The sequence below is a fragment of the Drosophila yakuba genome, chromosome 2L (assembly GCF_016746365.2).
Source record: "Drosophila yakuba strain Tai18E2 chromosome 2L, Prin_Dyak_Tai18E2_2.1, whole genome shotgun sequence".
NCBI lineage: Eukaryota > Metazoa > Arthropoda > Insecta > Diptera > Drosophilidae > Drosophila > Drosophila yakuba.
The window spans coordinates 6227350-6243835 of record NC_052527.2 but is presented as its reverse complement, the minus strand read 5'-3'; the positions used below and the strand labels follow the sequence as shown (position 1 = coordinate 6243835).

The 16486-nt window shown below is 48.7% G+C and overlaps 2 protein-coding genes across 8 annotated transcripts; both read right to left on the bottom strand.

The window, feature by feature from the left end:
- Positions 1-876: 876 nt before the first annotated feature.
- On the bottom strand, positions 877-2678 carry LOC6527035. The gene has a single exon (XM_002088093.4). The coding sequence runs from the start codon at positions 2496-2498 to the stop codon at positions 1050-1052; it is 1449 nt and encodes a 482-aa protein (XP_002088129.3). The 5' UTR covers positions 2499-2678; the 3' UTR covers positions 877-1049.
- A 155-nt stretch (positions 2679-2833) lies between these two features.
- On the bottom strand, positions 2834-15828 carry LOC6527033 (E3 ubiquitin-protein ligase lubel). Of its 7 annotated transcripts, XM_015198086.3 has the most exons (18): positions 15638-15828; positions 13894-14003; positions 13602-13729; positions 13344-13542; positions 13141-13277; positions 12956-13084; positions 12387-12728; positions 11851-12132; positions 11504-11792; positions 10251-11447; positions 9578-10005; positions 8948-9506; positions 5051-8859; positions 4714-4980; positions 4194-4651; positions 3757-4128; positions 3520-3688; positions 2834-3182 (listed from the first exon to the last, which is right to left on the bottom strand). In XM_015198086.3, the coding sequence occupies exons 3-18, from the start codon at positions 13653-13655 to the stop codon at positions 3147-3149; spliced, it is 8727 nt and encodes a 2908-aa protein (XP_015053572.1). In that variant the 5' UTR covers positions 13656-13729; positions 13894-14003; positions 15638-15828; the 3' UTR covers positions 2834-3146. The 7 variants fall into 7 exon arrangements, with proteins under 7 accessions (XP_015053572.1, XP_015053578.1, XP_015053575.1 ...); XM_015198092.3 differs by lacking the exon at positions 13894-14003; XM_015198089.3 differs by lacking the exon at positions 13894-14003 and having other exon boundaries at positions 9071-9506.
- Positions 15829-16486: the final 658 nt, after the last annotated feature.

The window sequence follows — 16486 nt, the reverse complement described above, 5'->3', positions numbered from 1 at the left end:
AGTGATGCTTTTGAAATTACTTGATATTTTTGAAAAGGTGCCTCATGATAGCCTTTGATTATTTAACTTGGAAAATAGTGAATTTGCTGGATTTCCAATGGAATATAGCTGTGCGGTAACTATAATGTTCGATAGCTGTCCACGTGTACAGATACCATACCTTAAGAACTCAACTTAGCCAACTGATTGGATGCTCATAAATAACAGAGGCCATGTGATCTGCATATTTTCACGCCACGCGCAATGAATCCACAAACTGAAAATCAAAAACTTGAAACCGCGCATGTGAGTGCTGCAGTTCGGTTTTGAGTTCAAAGACGTAAAGAAAACTTCTGGGACGAGGCGATCGCTTATGGATCAATAAATATACAATTTATCCCATTTAATTAGTTGTTATTGGTGTAAAACTGTCCGAAAATCAAAACATGTTGTGCCGCGCGCATAAATTCATTTCAATCGCCACGAAAATAGGTTTTTACGATGCCACCACTGGCGTCTCTCGTCCCATCGCGTTCCCTGTTCTCCACGAGTAACTTGGTCGGTGGATCTGAATATGAATTTGTATTTGAATTTGAATGTCCCCCACTTACTGTATTGCTTTTTTTTCGCTCATGTGGTTGTTGTGCTTCTGCCCCTTCTTTTCGTCTCGGGACATAATTTATGGGTCGCATTTGCCTTTTTGGCAATATGGCAAGCGGTCAAGGGGAGGAATATAATAATAAGTCTCTGTGGATATACGACTTTCCAGATACTCACAGCTATCATACGTGTGACAAACTAGAATAGCTCAAAAGTATGCAGTCATTTCATAGTTTTTGATTTTATTTAGCTGACTGCACGTTGGCATACAGAAACTTTCAATAAACAAAAAATGAGTTTCATTCGAACATGTTAACGGAACTTATTAAGATTGTTACTTCTTTCAATGTTGTGTAAAAGTAACAATAGCATTTCTATGATCAGTGGTGTTCATATGTACTTAAGTACCTAAAAAATATATTCAGAAAATTTTAGGAGATCTGCAAAGTCGCTCCCCGTGGAGTTTAGCTTTAAGAACTCCTCGTCGTGGAGTTCATCTGGATGAACTCCCGGTTGAGCAGCGTCATCTTGGAGGAGTGCATGGTGCCTCCCTGCTCGCCCAGCTGCAAATACTTTTCCCGGATGAAGCACTTGAACGGTGTCATAGTCGTATCTGACCGGGCACCGTCGTGCATCTCTATGCTGCACGGCTTCACACTCACCTCGAATTGGCAGTAGGAGCAACGTAGGAACTCCGTGCTCAAGTCGGCCACGCCGTTGGAGCAGCGGGTGCACATGGTGCAGGTGTACTTGTAGCTACCAAAGCAGTTGTCTCCGATGGTGGGTAACTCTGGTAAGGCCAACTTCGCCTGGTAGGCCCATCTGCGGCAGTTGACGCCGTGACTTAACTCGCGGTTGAACACGAAAGCTGCCGCATGGCACATCCCGTGCAGCAGGAGCTGGATGAGCTCCTGAGCGGTCGCTATGCGGCGCAGAAGTAGAATCTGGGCGGTGCGCTTACCGGAGGCATCGATGGCCAGCTGGCATTTCCACCGTGTGCTCATGGAGCGCTGCCAAATAATTGGCAGCTGCAGGCCACAGTGGAAGATGGCGTGGTTGAACATGTTGGCCAGCACCTTGGCCAGTGCCACTTTGCATTGCTGGAAATTGGTTTGCCGGTAGGTCAGCGCCCGTGGATGGCACTTGTTGAGCGGGATCACCGGGCTGAGCGACTGAACGAATCCGTAGAGCCGTGGTTGCCGCTCCAGGCAGCGTACACTACTCTTGTGGCGGCGGCAGTTGGCGGCTAACTGCTTTTCGCTGGGCAGAGCACTTAGATCAATAGGCTCCTTGACCAAGTACGAGGTGCACTCCTCAAACGAGTTGACATTGGCTTGGAGCACAAAGTCCTCCTCCTTGCACACTTCATTCTCATTATTCTCTTGATCCATATCGCTTGCCATCGCAGGATTGTAAAGTTTGCGGCGTGACGGCATCAGACCCAAAAACTTGTGCATCTTCGTTTTAAGCTCCCCATCGTCTTCCAGAACGACGTTATGCTGTGGCTCGTCCCTTACGATAACGCCTCTATCGCCCAATTCGAGGTAGACCAGTAGAGGCACTGCCTCCGGCGATGAGTGGCTGCCATTGGTGCCACTGGATTTGCAGCTGCTATTCCTTACGCCACGCCTCTTGCCCGTCCACTTGGGCTGCTTGAAATTATGTCCGTGATACTCCTCGTCGTCGGCATCCACCGACAGATTATTGGAGTCCTCCTCGCCATCGCCCTCCGACTGCGAATCTGTGTAGTCAAACTGCTGGCTCGGCCGCGATACCACAACACGACCACTGCGCGTCACCACCAGGGGCTTTGAGGGGGTGGGCATCTCGTCCAGTTTTCGGTGAGATTTCTTTTTGGGTATCCCATCGCATTTGGTCACCGACAAGTGTCGCTTTACGACCAACTTTCGAGTCTCCATGTCGGTTTCAACGGAACTAGTTCAGCTGCTGTCCAAATCAAGGAACAAATAGAACTATCCTCGATGAATTCCTGGCGCAATAACTCGAAGTCGGAGAATTAACTCATCTACGAGTAGTTTGAATTCGTTTTGACTATCCGGGCTGATGGCTGGGTCACAGTAGTCCTTGATTGGGTCGACCTTGCTGTCGTCTGTATTTTTGCGAACATCTTGGATGCGAAACCGTATTCGGAAGTCTTGAAACCGCCCACAGCATGCAACAATTTCCATACTGACCATCTGCACATTGTAAGGCACCGGCTGAAAAGCTTTAAATAAATCTAGAAACGATTGGATTGGATTTTCACATATGCCGTTTATTGGATGCACTCTATTACACGTGCGAATTGTCGGTATGTTGTTTTCCATCTCTTAGTAACTAAACAAAATGGGAAAGGTTTCTGGATGTATGAACGATGAGTGGGTGTACAATGAACGTGTATACATGCCATGTCTAATGTCTAACAAACTGTCTAGCAGTAATCTTGGTTTCGTGAGTGGGTAGGTGTATAAAAATGTCTATAAAAGTGCCGCCATAAAGCATAGATATTAGTGAAGAATTGCAACAGTCGTCCGCTTCCAAAAACATCACTTTCTCAGCTTCTCAGCTCATGCCGATTTCAGTGGTATATGCTGTTTGATTACCTAAAAATAAGATCCAGATTGAGAGATGGGTACATTTATAAACATTATCGATTCGACCGCCAAACTGTTTACAATTAAATAATAATAAAACGAATATCAATTAAGAAGCGTGTGAAATACGTCAGACGGCATCCAAATTTAGTAAGCGGCTAAACGATCTTGTTTTCATTTTATTTGAATTTTACCATCTCGATCCATCGCCGGGTGCGGCTGCTGCTGAATCACCCGGCAAAAACAAATCGCCCGCGATTTCCGCGTATAGAAACCCGATTAAGGCCAAAGAAATATAAGGAATGGAAATCGATAAAGCCATCAGTTGATGATGGCCAACACCCACCTCGGAGCACATGTTCTTGTAGATCTCATCGGTGTCCCAGGGTCCTCTCTCCGGCAGAGCGATGCCTCGCCTGCGAAGCTCCTGGACGCAGTCCGTCAAATCGAAGATGGGCAGTGGATCGATGCCAGCCTTGGCCACCTTGGCGGCCAAATACTCAACGTAATGTGTGCTAGAATTATATCGAAATATAGTATCCAAGTGTTGGATTTATTGGGATTTCCCCGATCTTTAACTTACCGACACATGCCCGCATGTTTGTCGGGAACTTCGGTGTTGCACACTGTATCGACAAGTCCTTGTGGCGTCTCCTTTTGCAGCGGGATGGGACAGCGGGCCTGGGCACGAGCCTTGGACGAACTGCTGGACTCGTCCTTGATCTGCATGGGCTCCGTATCGAACTTGACCTTCTGCTCCTTGAGCAGGAACTGCAGCTGCATGGGGATCTTGTCTCTCAGGTAGAACAGGCAGTTGCGCGGATGATGGGCATGCAGACCGAGCTTGGCACAGTACATGGACACCGTGCACTTGGCGCCCATCATGAAGGGTCGGGCACAACCGTAGCAGAACTCGAATTTGCACTGCGTGCAGGTGAAATGCATGCATCCGCCCCTGGTCAAGTACAAAATTGTGTGTTGTAAAGAAACCATTCACCAATCCTTCATATCTTAACTAACCTAGCCAGCGAGTAGCGAAACTTGCACTTCGGACAATCGATGCCGTTCTGGGCCAAATGCTCCTGGACACCCTGCGCCTGCAGCTCGGGATCGTTTTCGCGCTTCCACTCCAGGTAAGCCTCGCAGCTGCTGCCCTCGTGCTGGCGCTCCCAGGGTTTGCGGCACTGGGCACACGTCACGGATCCACAGTCCGGACAGATCAGTCGCTTCTGCTTGGGCCGGGCGAAGAATCCGGAGGAGCACTGGATGCACCACTTGAAGTTGGGGTCCTGCAGCAGCGATCGATCGCGCAATTTGCGCTGGAAGAGTTCGTGCACGTCGTTGTCCAGGATGCTCTTCAGGAAGATGTCCAGGTTGGAGAAGTACTCGAGGTGCTCATCCTCATGCTGAGCCTCATTGCTCAGTTCGGGCAGTTTGCAGAACGGGCAACTGCAATCGTTGATACTGCGATCGGTTATCTGAGAAAGGAAGCTCAAGTGATGTTCACTCACAATCCTTGTGGACCAGTTAAACCACTCACCTGAACTGTAAAGTAGCTCTTGGCACACTGTTTGCAGCACTTGTGCAGACACTTCAGCATGGACACCATCTGATTCATGGGATAGCTGTTCATGCAGAGCTCGCACTCCTGCTGCAGCATGGCAATGGCCTGGTCCAGATCCGAGCACTCCCTGGCCGCCCACAAGGCCACGTCCTCCGAGAACTTCATGCTCACCAAGGTGGCGGCTATCTGGGCCTCAGCGATATTGGTCACCAGCTCCTGATCGACATACTTGCGGGCAAGGATCTGAAAGGAGAAAGCAAACGTGCCCAGATGATCCAAGAACTTGCTTAGCTGAATCTCGGCTTGTACACACCGCTGGGTCCTCGATAACCGGCTCTTGAACACTAGGATATGCCCGAAAAACGGGCATACTCATCTTACGCTTCAGCTGCTCGGCTTTCTGGGGTTCGGCCAGGTTGGGTTCCTCCTGCTCCTCCTCCGTGGCCGAGGTCTCGTAGTCGTCGTCCGAGAAGCAGGTCTCGTGGTACTTCTTCTTGGGGATTCGGGGCTGGGATCGAGGTTTCAACAATGCCGCTGCAGCCGCTGCCGCTGCTCCACTGGTGCTGGGTCCATCGGCCTGGTGGGAGTTAAACCTGCTGATGGCATCGTTGATTGACTTCTTGGTAATGGGACTGCTCTTGAGCGGCACTCGACTGGCCGCAATCGATGTGCTCTGTTTCTGCAGGTAGACCTCCTGGATTCGCTTCACGGATGAAATGCCCATGGGTGCCGAGAAGGACTTGGAGCGCAGCGGAACCTTCTTGTATTGGGTGGTGCTATTCGATTTGTTAGTGGGTTCATTGGTGGGTTTGGGGATCTTACTGACTGTGGACTTTGTGGTTTTAGACGTGCTTGACGTGGGGGGACCTTTGGAGGCAGTCCCGCTGTTTGCAGTCTTGCCTTTCATGCTCGGGGTTACCTTTTTGGGTTCTTCCAGTACGGTTTCGACAGGCGGCTCCACGGGTCGCGATTCCGAATCAGCGATGGGTGGTGCAGGTGTAATGGGCAGGGCAGTGGGTTCTTCAATGCCATCAGGTTCAACGGAAGGATGCACAACTTCTGAGGGGATTTCTAGCACAAGCTCTACTGGTTGCTCTGCAGGTCGGGTTTCCGAGTCAGCTATGATGGGAGGGGACTGAATGGGAAGAGCTTCCACCTTGATATCCTCTTGAATAATCTGTGAAGGCAAGATGGATGCCACTGGGGGATTCAGCAACTCTGCCTCCAGGCTCGCTCCTGTGGGGGAAACAACCTCAGTGTGTGCGATCGTATCAGTTTCTTGGTTGGTGGGCGTGACTGATTGAGCAGGCGATATGACTGGTTCAATGTCAAGTGGAATTTGTGAGTGCTGTGGCTCATCCTCGTCAGCCTGATCCTCATCTTCCTCCATTATGTCCTCAATTTCGGTGCCTTCGTCACCAGTGGAGGCCTCCTCGATGTAAGATGCGTGCTCGTTGTAGGTGTTGCCCTCCTCGCCATCGAAGTCTCCCTCCTCTTCTCCCTCGCTGTCGTACCACTCCTCTTCTTCTCCATCGTCATACTCGTCCGAGTATTCATCGGAGTATTCATCCTCGTCGGTGGACTCGAACTCATCCATGCTGATCTCATCGCGCATCTGCTTGATCAAACGTTGAGTGTCCTCAACCAGTTCGCTGAGGTTCTGTTTGGCCGGATCTCCAGAGGGAACAAATTCCTTGAGCACAACTTTGGACGTTTCCGAATCACTTGATTGGGAACCAAGGCTAGCGTTGCTTTCGGATTTGGCTATCGAAGATTCTAGCTGGGACTCCTCGTCCAGCAAGAGGACGACTTCGTCCTCTGGGGATTTGGTTTCAGCCCGCTGCTCATCGCTATCCAGGCTATACAGTTCTGCATCGGAAGCGGTTTCATCATGGGGCCTTGTTCCATCGCTACTGCTGAATTCAGGAGCATCTTCGAATACTTCGTCCGATTCTGTGGGACTGCCTGCTATAGCGGTTGCATTCGGATTATGTTCTTTCAACTCTAGGCCTACGATCTGGACTGCAGGTTCTTCGACAATATTAGCATCAATTTCGGACTGGTCTTCTTCGCTCACGTGAATTACCTTCTGGTTGTCGGTAAACTCTCCTGGGCTTGGAGAACTTGCTGTTTCCCTAACGGGTACATCTTGTATTGTAGTGTCCTCCCTTTCGATCTCATCACTGGCCGTTGGAGTCTGATTGCTAGCCCGATTTTCATTGAGAAGACTGCTGCTGCTAAGGGTTCTTACGGGTATCTTTGAAATACGCTTGGGACTTTGCTTTTGTTCGTTAGATATTGATGAGGTACTGGGTGCTATGTCGAGGTTTTCTACAATTGAAGTTATGTCAGTGGTTGGTGGAGATATGGTTGTTAATGTTTCATGTACATCAACTTCCTGTGATTTCAGAGACTCTGATTGTTCCTCGCTTGGAGAGCTTTCAAGTATATTGTTTGATTCTGCTTGAAGGTTTTGAATTGCTTCTGTTGTTTGGGATACTTCCTTAGGTGTTTCTGGTACTTCAGGCTTTTTAGATTGTTCTGAAATAATCGTACTGTTTGGTAAGGATGTAGTTTTTTCAATGGGGCTTGCAGTGTGTTCAATTACTTCCTTCACGTTTCCCAAGTCCTCAGTTGCTAGAACTTCTACCGCACTTTGTGTTAGGTTAGTTTCCGATACATTATTATATATTTCTGTGGAAGGCACGTTTTCAAAAACTTCACTCTGGTTTGAAACAGCTACGTCCAAAGTCTTGCTATCTGTCCTTTCAGATAGTATTTTATGGGGTGTTAGAGTTTCAGGAACAGATGTAGGTACAACTGACTGAATATTACTTGAAGCAGCAGTCAAATCCGTGACCGCCTCTGTTTCATTAGCTGCTTTTTTTGACTCTATTTCTTTTTGATCGATATTATTCGGTAGCTTTTTGCGATTGGTTGGTTTTTGGCTTTGCTCGCGGGATCTACCCTTCTTCGATTGGTGGGACCTCTTACCTCTTCGGTTGGCTTCTCTACTTGTGCTTGGCTGGTCATCAGAAAGGGCTGGTACTTCTGCCACATTAATTTCTTTTGATTTTTGTTCATCACTTTCATTTGCTGGCTGTGCAACTGCATCATTAATTATCTCATCTTTGGTTATTAAAGGTGCTTCTTGTTTTCCCGGCTGGCCAAGTTCCGCATTAATCGCCTCTTTTTTCGTTACTGCTTCTGGTATTGTAACTTCTGTACTTTCAGTCTTTTGTGATTCGATAGGTATTTCTGAAGAGAAATCTTCTTGTGTTTTGGCTGCTGGAATCAGATGTACTGAACTTTCAACAGCTACCTGTTCAACCTTCTCCTTGGATTCTTCTTTGGGAGCCATATAGCATTTGTATACTATGCGTTCTGCATCCGTCAGATCGCTACTTTCCCATTCGGTCTCGTGGAATCGCTCGGTGCCACGATCGAACTCCAACTTGAAGTTGGCTATTTCGGTGGCATAGATAAAACTGGGTTGAACCTCTTCGCGGATGCTGGCTTCCCTTAAATTGGGCTTGATGAACTCCTCCATGATGTAGACATCAGGATCGACACTAGGCGTGGGTTCCGGTTCAGGCTCGACTTGAGGTTGAGGCTCCTTTGGTTGTTCTACCTCAATGGGATGTACCTCTTCCGGTTTCTCCATAAGCTCCTGTTCGACCTGCTGCACCAGGTTGGGCACAATGTCCTGAATGTGTTGCCATACAAAGTTCTTCACATCATCGGCGGACTTATCCTCTGCTGGTCCAGATGGCTTCAACGTGCTAATGGGGCTCTTGGTAAGGATACGCATTATCTCCGGATCCGTTTCGTACTCCAGATCCGGCTTGCCCTTGAATGTGTCCAGCATGGTCTCTATGGATCGTAGAACCTCCTGGTTCTGCTTGGCCTGGTTCTGTTCCATGTTGCCGATGAGTATCTCCAGGTTCTTCAGCGTGCTGTCCTCCATCTGATAGGGACTAGGTGTGGCATAGGTGGATTTAACAGGACTGTCGTCCGTGCGAGGTTGGTCGAAGGGATTGGCTTGGGCGGGACTGGGACTCTGCCCAGCCAACGGTGGCTGCAGGCAGTCCAAAGCGTGTGTGTTCAAGAAGTCATGGATATCTGTATTGGCACATGAATGCGGGGGAGGAGAGAGAAAAATGGGAGATTATGGCACTGCGATTGACTGATGGAGGATCTACGAACTAACCCGACTTGGTGTCTATGGCCACACCACTCTCATTCTCAACGCCATTCGGCGAGCCCCAGATGCGCATTAGAAATGGCTTGAGTTGCGTGCGATTCAGCTCCACCAGCGCCTGCTCCACATTACCTTGGTGCGCGGTCAGCGCGTTCACGATGTCCTCACGCAGGAAGTTGCCCTTGGCCGCCAGTTTCCTGTACTTCTGCTGCCTCTGTTGGATGCAGTCCGCCACCGCCTGCCACACATTTCCCCCTGAGTTGCGCAGTGCCTCGCGAGCCTCGTTCTGGGACACGGTTCCGATCGTGTTCTCACCCCTCTCCTGGCCGTACTTGGTGGACAAACTCTGCACGGTCTGCACCAGCTTGTGCCAGTTCTCGCGCAGCCACTGAATGGGATGAGTGTCCGGGGAGCAGTACTTCAGCGCAGCTTCCAGTTCCTCCACCGTGAACTTGTACAGCTCCAGTTCCTTCAGTATGATGTGCATTTCCGTTTCCGGATCTCTGGCAGGTTCGTGCTTGACTCCGAACGTCGTCTCATGGGGCATATCGAAAGGTGAAGATACTTGCTGAAACGCATGGAAACGTAGGGTTGTTAGATCATCTTGGCCAACTATCCAATATGGCGATGAATACTTACAAGTTGCAGCATGCGGAGCTCGTTTATGAAATTGGGTCTCTTGGTGACCAGGCCGGCACTGTAGGGATCCAATCCAAAGCCATCGTGATACCGCAGGTCATTGGCACTCCGATATCGCTCATTCTCCTGCTGCAGCTGGGAGTTGCTGCGATAGTGCGCTCGTCGCTCCATCTTATTCGGTTCTGGAGTGGTGAAGCGGTCCGGAACAACGGTGGGGATTTCCTCCTGCTTTGAGTTGAAGGGCAGGGCGTCGTAGGTCTGGGTGGAAATGCTCTGGGGAGGCGGCGAGGTACCCATTTCCACGGCCGCTGTTTCACGGGGAGGAGTACCACCACAGCCGGTGGAGACCTTTTGAGCCTTCTTGAGCACCTGCTCCGCCTGCGCCTGAATGCTCTCATCCAGCGTATTCCAAATGTTTTCAACGGACTCTGGAACGATACGGATGAGAGCATTAGCTTTTTGGGGGAACGGGTTCGGGGTCACCAACGGATTGAAATCAAACAAACGGGATGCAGCTTGGGTTGTGGTTCGGTTTTGTATTTCGTTTCCATAAATGCGTTAATTGTAGGCTTACAGTTGATGGCTCTATTAGTGTACTAACTAGGTGTAGTCTTTGGTGGTTGGGTTTAGGCCTTTGTGCCTTCGAAAAATGAGATTCTCTTTTGTATCCTACCTTTGTGCAGCAGACTCTTGGCCAGCGAGTTATCGGATTCATTTTCCGACGAAGTTTTCAGCGTGGATTTCGATGGCGTCTTGACGGGAATACTGGAGGTGCTCTTGGAGTTTACAGCAGGAGATGCTTTCGAGCTGGTTGTGGAGGTGGCATGAGTGGTCTTCGCAGACGCAGCAACGGGTTTCTGACTGGGTTGTTGGCTTTTCGTAGTAGGCTTTTGCAATTGCTTGGCTTCCGGCTTGGAAGCCACTTTGATATTACTTGACTTTTCAGCTGGCGGCTGTGGTTTTTCCTCAGCCTTTTTGGCCTTGGTGGGCTGCACTGGAGGTTTGGAGGGCGTCTTGCAGCATATGGAGCAGATCTTAATGTTGGGCTCGTTCACGAACGTGCAGAATTCGCACTCCCATTCGTGGTCAGGGGTGGAAGGTGGTGGACCGAGATCATCTGCCCCAATCTCGTCAGGAACTTCCTGGGGATCGTCTGCGGCTTCAGCATCAGCCTCACTCTCCGAGGCGGTTACCTCTTCGATCACTTCCTCGTACTCCGAGGCACTCTCCTCTTGGGCTGGTGTCACCACTTTTTGCACCACCGCCGCAGCCTGTGTATTCTCGTCCTTCATCTCCGGCTTGCGTTTCTGCTCAGCCTTCTTCGTGGATTTGTGCTGATCGGCTTCTTGAAGCTTCTGCTGGATCTTGGCTTGAACCAGGGCCCGAGCAGCCGATCCCTCGGACTCCAGGTCGGAGTAAATGCGACTGGTTCTGGCCGAGTCCGTTGCTGTTTTGTTTCTGGTAAGGGTTCCCTCATTTTCACGTCGCTCCGGCAGCCACTCGCTCTGCACGGACTTGGCAATGGATCCCCGACGATCCCGCATCTTGTGCTGCCTCATTCCGTGCCTCTGATCGCCATCCAGTTCGTCGCTGGCTATAAGTTGGGAGGCACTGGACAGGCGCCTTTGGCGGGGCTGGTGGTGGTTTTGGTGGTGCTGGGAGCGCGAGGCACTGGTCATGCCCGAGCGATTGGACACCAAGGATCTGCGGTCATCCTGGTCGGAGTCCTCGTCATCCGTTAGTTCGTCATCCACGTAGCTATTGCGCTTGCGCCGCAAGGACATCGACTTGCGGCTGGGTGTTGGCGATGCAGCATACCGGGAACGGGATGCAGCTCTGGACGCAGCTGAAGGTGGCATTCCCATGACGCCTGTGCATTAAATACACAATAAATAAGTTTTTCAAATGGAAAGTACCCAATTTTACCTGGATGCATCATGGGATAGCCGGGTGCTCCGGGATAAACGTTGGGCATCATTCCGCGCTGGGTCATGAACACCGGTGGCGGATAGTGCGGATGATGCTGTTGCGAGATGTAACCCGGTCCCACGTTGAGGGACAGGTTGGAGTTGTTAAACTGCTGTTGGGAGCCGAACTGTGACCACTGATCGGGATGCTGGTGCTGAGCATGTAGGTGGTGCGGATGCTGTGGCCAGCCAGGTTGCTGCTGGCTCTGCTGACATCCAGCGCAGTTTAGCTGCGCCATTGATTGGGCCTGCAAACGGGATGGCATCTTAGTACCTAAAGCATGGCATCAGGATTCTCTAACTCACCTGCTGGATGCGCTGATTGGCGAGCCAGGCACTACCGTTCTGGGTTTCGGCCAGAGGACGACGTGGATTTGAATTGAGGTTGAACACCGAGGTGCTCATCTGACGCCGCTGGGCGCCGGCCGCCTGTCGTTGTTGGAGCAGCAAGGAATTGTGAAATTGTGAGTCATCCGAGAGATCGAAATGGGATGAGTTCAGACCGGATGACATGCTGCCGGAACGAAAATGCGAGGGCGATGGTGAAATGTTTGACCAGTGCTCGAAGCCGGCTCCATTCGACAAATGCTGCGCTTGGGAAATGACCAACGAGAAACGGAGAAAGAAAGAGAGAGGAGAGGGAGAAACGACACATGACGAGACGAGACGAGACAGTGACGATACGAGATTCGTGGTGCAAGGATCAAATAGTATCAAGGATAGTACATTATAATTAAAAGAATTGTATCCTTGATACAATTTTCTCCGAGCAAAGACAATACGATACACTCAGTGATGAGGGGAGTCGTACGATTGTGATTCGGGGTCAGCGACTCACTCACCTGTTCGCTGTTGGCGCTCAGATCCTGGCGAGCCTTCTGCTGGCGATAGCGCTGCTGCAGTATGGCCATGCGATCCAGGGTGGCGCTGGCCTTGCTCTTGATCTTCTCCAGCTGCACCGACGGCGGTCGCTGGATGGCGTCGAACACGGACTTGGGCGTGCCCGACCTGGAAGATCCACCGCCCTCGCTGCGCGGTGGTTCTGGCAGTGGTCGGTTGTTCATCTGGTTCATCTGGTTGCTGTTGGCAACTGGTGGCACTGGGGGCGTGGCCCCGCCCCCGAGCGATCCCCGCCAGCCGCCCAGCGACTTGTGCGAGGGCGTGGGCGAGGGCGGCGGCAGCATCTGGAAGAGAGTCGGGTTGGGTGGCCATTTCGTATGGGTGGGTATTCGAGTAACTATTGAAAGAGTCGTATGTGTGGTTCGTTGGTTCTACAATTTTGGGCGGGCGTTCTGGTTTCAAGGACTCGTTTATTGAAGCATTCAAATTGAAATTTACAAACTTGGTTCTACGAGTAGCCCAATGAAGGGGCCTCTTGCTTACGGGTCTAGGAGATCGTGCAGTGGCGTACCTGATCCTTGCGGCCCAGAAACGGTGTCAACAGGCCTCGTTTGGTGCGTCGTGGTGGTGCCACTGGCGGTGGTGCCCCACCACCGGGCTGCGCCTTTGGTGGAATCGGCGGTATGCCCTGCTCCACTGCCTGCGAAAGCCAAGTTATTAAGTTATTGTGATTTATGGTGGCTGGGGAATACTTGCCTTTCGCATGTGCTGCTTGCGCTTGGGATGCTTGTGGAACATGTCGTCGCAGGAGGCGCAAAAGATCTGGCCCGCGCACTCGGCACAGGTTACCCATGGATTCTGGGAACCACACAGGGTGCACTTTAGTTTGTTATCTGCAAGTTGTAATTATGTCTGGTAATAATTCAAACACATATGTTAATATACAAATGGTTTCCCACCTGGCGTCTTGGTTCTGATCACTGTGGTCTTCATCGGTTCGTTGGAGTACTGCTGACTGGAGAACTCGATGATCTCGTAGTCCGGTTCCGGCGTACTCTTCGCCTTGGGCGGCAGGGCGGGCGCCTTGGGCAGACCGCCAGCCACCCCGTTTGGTGGAGTGGGCGGTGGTTTGGGCCCGATGCGGTCATTCGCCTCCGTCTGAAATGGGTAATTAGTGCAATTGGATATGGAGAGTGGTACACTGGATATTGGCTTACCACCCAGGAGGGCATGGAGCGAACATTCTTGTTTAGCAACTGGTGGGTCGTCATCTTGGTCGATTTTTTCGTCTGGGTCTTGCCGTCACTCAATCGTCTCTATTCGCTTGATTGGCTTTCTATTTCATCTAAATACGCAAGTAACAAAATAATAACATTAATTTTATTTATAGATCACCTATAGTCTGTGCCATATTTTTGCCCATCCGCAGGCACTTCAAACGACTTCAAATTCAATTAAGCAAAGTGCCAGAAAATGCGAATTATGAGTGCATATTTTTAGCTGGCTCACCCAAATTCCGGAGCCAAAGACCAAAATGCAGTTTCTTGGATGCCGTGCACAAAACTAAACGCTGCCAGAGTTCGATCGCGAATAAAACTGCTAAATGTAGTCAAAAATATCTTTCGGTGCATAGAAAAAAAAGGGAAGAATATATATATAAATTTTGGCAAAACATTTTCGGGCTTGTTTATTTATGAAATCATGCGAAAGAGGGAAGTGCTGTTTTGTGACTCAATCGACTCACTCTGTCAACGCGGATAAGTGGCGGAGATGCCAAAAATATTGCAAAGAGATGGGATGCGAGAGAAGATTTCGGATTTGAGAATAGTTTTCAAAAGTTTCGAATAGAAGAGCATTTCATGTAAATGCTCGGAAATAAAAGCGAGCGAATAAAACTAACAGAGAGAGCAAAAATATTGACTAAATTCCGAGCGAATATATATTTTGTAATGACGCAGGTGGCCAAATCCAAAATGCTGTCAAAATGAATGAGTTAAATAATTGCCTGAACAACATAATATTTCATTTCATATGTTGATCTAAGTTTATTTTTTAATATAATTGAGTCAAAGGCATCGAACTTTTATACTTCAAGAAATACTTAAATGAATACCTAAATAATTTATAAAAAATTTTTCGTATTTATTATCTATGTTTATCCATGATACACGTGTATCTATAATTCCAAGAAATCCCTTATCTTTTCCATATACTCGTGAGTTAAGATTTATCAAGAGGTAGCAGCGATAAGTATAACTATGCTTTCTGTTTATATGTTCCCTACATTTATTCAGCTTTAAAAATAAATGTAATGATAATTTATAAAATATGCTTCTTGAAAGGGATATCATTTTATATATCAATCTGTATAATCTGCTGATAAAGTTAAAAGCTTTTCAATATATAAACCCAAATGTCAAAGTCACGCATACGAAGATTTACTCAGATTACTGATAATATTTGGTGTTATATATCTTAGTGTTTTTAAATCTTCATAATTTCTTTGAACCCATATTAGTCCAGCAGATCTGGCATAAATTGCACGCACTAGTTACGTGCGTAGCGATCCATGAAATTTATCCATAATTTTCAGAGGCAGCACACAGCACAAAATTCATGCCGCAATGTTCCCTCTCATCGCGTATACGCAACGTGTTGCACTCGCGCGTCTGTTGCGCTATTTTTGAAACCCTCCGCAGCCACTCCATGCCATTCGGCCCGAAATTGTGTCACACTGCGCAGCAATATTTATGAAAGCCGCCTGCAGTGGTGGGCGGGGCATGGGCCGGTGTGCCACCTCAATCCCACCCAGAAGATCGGCCTCCTCCGATGGCCGTGCGGCGAGTTCGAGTGGCAAACGCAACGCTGACTCACAGACACAGTCTCACGCGGCGAGGGAAAAAGTTTTATTTTTATGGGAGAGGGAGAACGGTGGGAACTATTTTTAAACATTTCTTTGGCTTGCCTATATTTGCGTTTTTTTTTTAGTGCACAGTTTTTCATTATTTTAAATTGGCAAATTAGCTTTAAAAATTGATTGCGTTTGGTGTGTTTGATTTTGCGATTTGATTGTTTATCCTGCCCAAATGCCTTGAACTTTCCCATGGAGCGTTCTCTGCGTTTAAAATTAGCTGAGTTATATATTTAGAACACTTCAGATCGATTTAATTGCGGTGCGTTTTTAAATTGGCTTTTGAACTTTCGGTATTTGGTTTTGGATGAACGGGTATCCGCGAATTCAGAGGTCACTTACATAATGCGATTTCACTTGACGCGTCTTGCCGCACTCAAAACTGCCACTGCCAGCTGGTAGCACATGAATATATATAGGGATATATATATATACTATATATATTTTCCTGAATGTCTAGCCACAGCGCGACATGAAAATTCAGCTACGGTCTCGTTCGACGATCGTCTCCCAGCGAACTGAAATCTCAATCAGTTTCTAAACAGCACTTTTACTGCAGTCCGCGGTCCCCAGTCGTCGCCCGAGTAGGAGGAAGTCAACGCAGATCTATGTGCTCCTCTGGTCTGTTCTGGTCCACCCTGTCTCCCGGTCTCCCTTCCGATTGCCTCGATCTGCGGCTAGTCGCACATCTCTTTCCTATTTTCAGCATTTTCGCGTTGTTTTATAAATACATCGTTTTCGAGCGGCATAGAACATTTTGACTGCGAGACGCCGTCGCGTGTGTGAATATCATTAATTCTCGAATATATATCATTCTCCGCTTTTTGTTGTTAAACATTCGCCAGAACATACGGCTGTTATTTGGAACTGATTACTTGTTGCGCTTCCTGAATGCTGTTCTTTTTGATGAATGAATGAATATGGCCATTGTAAAATGGGGAATGGATGTCCTGGAATTCGATCCACAATTGATCTTTATGAAACCACAAGTTCAACCTTGGAAGTCCAGTCTAGTTGGAACTAGCAAAGTTATAGTTCAATGGCATTTCAGATAACATAAATATTTCCGCATTAACTTTTCTTTTCTATCCAAAGTCCGTGGCGCTGGTGGAAAGTGCTGAATCGTTCATCGGGATACAACCCAGCTATAATTATGATTTACGACAAACAAGTATGTGGAGGGATCTCCCG

What these genes read in the sequence shown, in the direction of transcription:
- LOC6527035 (XM_002088093.4), bottom strand. Translation starts at nt 2,498, where the DNA reads ATGGAGACTCGAAAGTTGGTCGTAAAGCGACACTTGTCGGTGACCAAA.
- LOC6527033 (XM_015198086.3), bottom strand. Translation starts at nt 13,655, where the DNA reads ATGACGACCCACCAGTTGCTAAACAAGAATGTTCGCTCCATGCCCTCC. An exon ending in GCTCCATGCCCTCCTGGGTG is followed by an intron (nt 13,543 to 13,601) that starts GTAAGCCAATAT and finishes TACCCATTTCAG; the next exon opens with ACGGAGGCGAATGACCGCAT. An exon ending in CAAGAGTCTGCTGCACAAAG is followed by an intron (nt 10,006 to 10,250) that starts GTAGGATACAAA and finishes GTATCGTTCCAG; the next exon opens with AGTCCGTTGAAAACATTTGG.